The sequence below is a fragment of the Acanthisitta chloris genome, unplaced genomic scaffold, assembly GCF_000695815.1.
Source record: "Acanthisitta chloris isolate BGI_N310 unplaced genomic scaffold, ASM69581v1 scaffold9644, whole genome shotgun sequence".
In the NCBI taxonomy this organism is placed as follows: domain Eukaryota; kingdom Metazoa; phylum Chordata; class Aves; order Passeriformes; family Acanthisittidae; genus Acanthisitta; species Acanthisitta chloris.
In genome coordinates, this window is record NW_008670931.1 from 1472 (window position 1) to 6807 (window position 5336).

General features: G+C 46.7%; 1 protein-coding gene across 1 annotated transcript in view; it reads left to right on the plus strand.

Moving 5' to 3' along the window:
* Positions 1–5336, plus strand: part of ADAMTSL2 (ADAMTS-like 2) — a 24486-nt gene that overhangs the window by 214 nt on the left and 18936 nt on the right. The window contains exons 2-6 of the mRNA XM_009073888.1: positions 883–1028; positions 1759–1834; positions 2221–2323; positions 3996–4141; positions 4252–4375. Of these exons, the coding sequence (XP_009072136.1) occupies positions 883–1028; positions 1759–1834; positions 2221–2323; positions 3996–4141; positions 4252–4375 (595 nt within the window). The remainder of the gene's footprint in view (positions 1–882; positions 1029–1758; positions 1835–2220; positions 2324–3995; positions 4142–4251; positions 4376–5336) is intronic.

Consider the following 5336-nt stretch of genomic DNA (forward strand, 5'->3'; position numbering starts at 1 on the left):
AAAAAGTGTGAGGATGTATGACTTGGCTTAGCACTTTAGCCTGGGCTTAACCTAAGTTGTACCTTCTGTGGCTGAGTGTGTGCACAAATCACTTACAGGCCATGCTGAAAGGATCTTGTGTCTTCCTCAGTCCCTGCAGTGGATAGAGCTTTCATTTACTTTGTGTGGAATATTATTATCCCTTTGCCAGTAAACACAGATATAATAGCACTGCCCTAACCAGCAGGTGATTCTGGATGGAAAATTACATCCCTCACCCTGCAATGAGCAATAGCTGGGAACTTCCAGGAGGTTTTGTGTCCCTTCAAAAGGATGTGTGCACAGCTCCTTTGCTCTTTGATGCATGGTCACACTGAGGAGTGGGAGGTGGAGGTGTCAGGGATCCTCCTGAGGTGACAAACCTGTGCTGGCAAAGAGAGCACACAGGTTCCTCCAGCCTGTTGGCACCCACTGGCACTATCTCCCCTTGCAAAGAGGTTTTGCAAGGGTTTGCTGAAGCTTTCAGTGAAGCTTTTGGCTGCAGCTGGTTCTTCGGCTCCCTGAATTCTCTGTGGAGCAAGAGTCAGAGAACACCAAAAGTCTTGGAGGGTTTAGGGTTGTTTAGGAGGTTGGTTTTGCCAACTGAGCAAAACAATGAGCATTTCCTTTCCTGAGGAATCCCAAATATTGCCATTTCGTTCCAATTTGTAATGAAAACACAATTGGAAAAATGCAGGGTTTCTTGCAAGATGGAAACCTCAGACTTGACTTCAGCTGGAGAAGGCAATGCCCTGGTCATGTGGGGCTGGCTGGGAGGGGGATAACCTCAGTCTCCCTTGCACAAACTCTTCAGTGTGGATGCTCACTGCTGCTTCTCTTCCCCCACCTGCCCAATACTCCAAGCAGGACCTGACACAGACCTCCAACAGTCTGGAGGAAGGGGCAGACGTCACCGCGTACTGGTGGGGAGAGTGGACCAAGTGGACAGCGTGCACCAGGACCTGTGGGGGAGGTGTCAAATCCCAGGATAGGCACTGCCTGCGGCAGAGGTAGGGCACACACGTGGTGGGGTGGGGTGGACTCCAGCTTGTTGGAGGTAGACTTGATCTGGAAGGTCATCTGGAAGGTGTTAGGTAAGCCCTGCTTGGGCAGATGTTGTGTCCCTCCCTGCCAGGAGGACTAGTCAAGTTACTCCTGTGCTGCCCTTGCAGTTTCTCCAGCAGGAATAGTGCAGAAGCAGACACAATGTAAACCCATTCCTAAGGCTTCTGGGCACAGCAGAGAGGTCCCACTGATCCTGGCTGCTCTGCACGTGGCTCTGCCCTCTCTGGACTGTGTGGTTGCCAAAAGACACTTTGCAAACCTTGTCCCCAGGCCCTCACCCCAATGATATCTCCTAGAATAGTTGAAGCTGTGGGTAACAAAGCCAGAGCTTTGCTGCCAACACGTAAACCCATTCCTAAGGCTTCTGGGCACAGCAGAGAGGTCCCACTGATCCTGGCTGCTCTGCACGTGGCTCTGCCCTCTCTGGACTGTGTGGTTGCCAAAAGACACTTTGCAAACCTTGTCCCCAGGCCCTCACCCCAATGATATCTCCTAGAATAGTTGAAGCTGTGGGTAACAAAGCCAGAGCTTTGCTGCCAACACCAGTGAGACCATGATAGGTCTGTGTGGCTCTGCTACATGGACACTGATCTTACAGGGGCAGGGGACAGATATGTCTAAAGAGGGAAAAAAAAGAGTTGCTGACCTCTGTCTAACCATCCTTTCTTTACTCAGAAGAAAGTCAGTGAGTGGGCTGGCTAACAAAACTTGCACTGGAACATCCAAAAGATACCAACTCTGCAAAGTACAAGTAAGGATATCCTTTGTCTTGTTGGCAGCACTCGATACAGACTGTGCAAAGTCGGGTTCTCTTTGTGCAATGGCATTTCTGGGTCCCTTGGAGAGGAGACACCATTTCTCCTTTAGCTGTCACCCCATTGCCTCTCCAAGTAACAGGGACTTCCCTACTTTGGTGCCCATCACCGCCGTGTCTGGGCTTTGGACCATAAAACACAGTGGATGGTTCTTGAACCATCTCCCCTGGGGGTTTCCCCCTAGCTGTCCCTGCAGTGGGAGGAGGAGGATATGGCCCTGGATGGGGAAGGTGATGGAAACACTCCTTGCAGCTGGTCACGATGTGCCAGAAACCTTTCCCACACTTTGTTTCCATCAGGATGTTAATGTATCCCATTCTAGGAGTGCCCTGCGAACGGAAGGAGCTTTCGAGAGGAGCAGTGCTCATCATTTAACTCCCATGTGTATAATGGCAGAACATATCAATGGAAACCTTTATATCCTGGTAACAAGACATTCTTTGTATGTTTCATAATGCTTAGCCAAATATTTTGATAGTTATGATGCTACAGCCTGCAGGAAGGCTCCTCCTCTGCTGTTTGAAAGTGGTTTTTCGGAGACACAATCAGCTGTCTCCCAAGTTCAAAGGCATGTTTGGCAGCTGCAGGGTAGCTTAAAAATTAAATAACAACATGAATTTATGGCTGTAGCTTGTGTTGGTCACAGATCCTGAGGACTGGAGGGCTGAGAGGCTGGGGAGGACACAAGAGGATGTGGTGATGGATTGTGCTGGCTCACCCGGACAAGTGTCCTTTGAGCTGTGACCATTACTGGGTGCTCTGGATTTCGGTGACATTTGTTGCTCCCACGCCCTCTGTGTGCTCTGCCAAAGGTCACTGAGATACAGTCAGTCAGCATGGTCATCTGGGGTGAACGACACAGAACTGCAGAAACAAGTTGGGAATCAGAGACTGAGATTTCGTTTAAATTTTAGGCACTGAACTCCCACAAAAATCAAGCACTAAATTCAAATCATGACCCAGTTTTCGAGCTATTGGGAACCCAGGGCCCTTCTCCTGAAAAGGAGGCTCCTTGAGTGATGGTTCTTCAGATTCACAGTGCCATTTGAGAGCCTAAAAATAGAGGTGGGATCTCTTGCAGCTTTATTTTAGGGTTGTCTGTACATACCTAATAACAATGATCCTTCTTTAAATCAGTTGTTCCATCCTTTCCTGTGTCATCAGCCCCTGCCTCACCAGCCTTGGCAGGGTCAGCAGGATAGAACTTGGCCTGTGAGCTATAGCTCCTTGGCGGCTTTGTCCCTTTCCTATGGCAAGCTGACAATTTCTTTAAACACCTTTGCTCTTCAAGCTGATTCACCAGAGTGGCTACAGTGAATGGTTTTGTGTTTTAGCAGCATTCACGTGGCTCCTGGGGGATCTGCAGAATAATGTTTTGACACTGATCCTGCCTTGCTTGGGTGCACAGGCCAGTGGGTATATGACTGCTCAGGAGCTGGTGGGGATAAACACTTGGCATTGGGTTTCTGATGTAGATATGAGTTTATCATTTGCTTCCTGTGGAGATTATGAAACGTGAGATCCCTGTGCTGGTGGATGCTGAAGTCAGTTGTTGTCTGCAGGAAGCAAAGGGTGAATTAAGTCCAACTTTTGGGTGAATCTTGATGGAAAACTTACGTATTGTAGAATGTTTTAAGCTTCTATGGTTTTGAATATAGTCTCATATATGTACCTCTAACAATGAATCTGTTAATTTAACTTGTGTTAAATGTTGCTGTGTGAACAAGCATATGTTTTTGTGTAATGTGTATGTGTATCACTGCTGCAAGTCCTTGCACAGGACAGTGTTGCTGCTTCAATGCATGCCCTGAGCTGATGCTGGTGATGCCACTGGCATCCCTGGGGCATCTCTTGCTGGCAGCAGAGAGGATTGCCAGGCTGTGCAAAGACTTGCAGAGTGAGCTGTCATGCTGTCAGAAGTGCCATCTCCTGTCCAGCCCAGGACACAAGAGATGGCAACTTCTGGCCTGCTGGCTGCTCTGCGGTTGTGCTGCTGTTACTGTTGTTTAGCTTGGCAGGGATTCATTGACTTTGGTAGGATGAAAGTTATTGTGTTTCTGCTGTTTTTGAATCTCTCTTTATATCCTTTCCCCTTAGATGACTATGTTCACATTTCTAGCAAGCCCTGTGACCTCCATTGCACCACTGTGGACGGTCAGAGACAGTTAATGGTTCAGGCTCGGGATGGAACATCCTGCAAATACACTGATTTCCGAGGGGTTTGCGTGTCTGGAAAATGTGAGGTTGTTAAACATTATAGCAAAAATATTGTTAAGTAGCATTCAGAAAATCGCAATGGGTGCGACGTTTGCCTGACCCTCAGTGCTCTATTTGTGCATTATTTTTTTTTTAGCCCATTGGCTGTGATGGCATTCTCTTTTCCACCCACACCTTGGATAAATGTGGAGTTTGCCAAGGAGATGGGAGCAGCTGCACCCACGTAACTGGCAGTTACAGGAAAGGAAATTCTCATCTTGGTAAGACCTTGGGGACCTTGAGATTTATTTGTATCAGAGGGCTGTTTTTTAAATATACTTATTATTTGGTAAATGTCTTTCAGCTCTTACCAGCTGCCCAACTTCAGTTTTTCCCACGTGTTCTATGTGTGTTCATGCCACTTGTAAATTTGGGCAGCAAAACAAGTTAATGTGCATGGTGGTTGTCAGAACCCTGAGGTGTCTGATGCTGAATGGTGCACAAGGGTTATGCAAGATCCTGGTGCCTATTTTAGTCTTCTTTAGTCTTCTAGCTGAACTCAGGATGCTCCTGACCCATTAAAACTGGAAAGAAATGATTTGTAATAACAGGAAGCAACAATATTTTGAAAGAGCAGGATTTCCAAAATTAGTGTGATGCAAAACAGCAGAACCTACTTGTCCTAAATATAACAGTCTAACTCGGGAATTATGATTAATGCTCTCTGAGGATCTCTGAGGAGATGAAGTAAGCTGCAGGAACTTCAGTGGCTGGAGGAGGACTTGTCCCATCTCATCTCTTGCCTAGTGCTAAGCAAAGGGGAATCAGAGGAGAAACCAATTGTGATCTCTTGCTGTAATCCCTGCTAGCACAAGGATCAATACTCACCCACAGTACAGCTAATAAACCTATCTTCAGATGTCTTTTCTTACACCCATTGAGATAAACATGCTATTTACACATGTAAAGATTGCATCATTTTCCCCCTTTGGATGTTTTTTCCCATCATAAACTGGGATGAACAGTTCACACACTTGCCTATTATGGCTAAAATTGTATTTGCAGCCTAACAGTGATCAACATTAGGGTTTTTTTAATCCCTAACTCCTTAAAAATACTTCTGGGTCAAGGCCAATGTGTGTGATATACTGCAGTACTGACTGTGGAGTGTCTCATTCAGATTAGTTGTTACAAAGATCCTTTCATTAATCTGTAGTTTCCCGTAGGATATTCCCTGGTAAC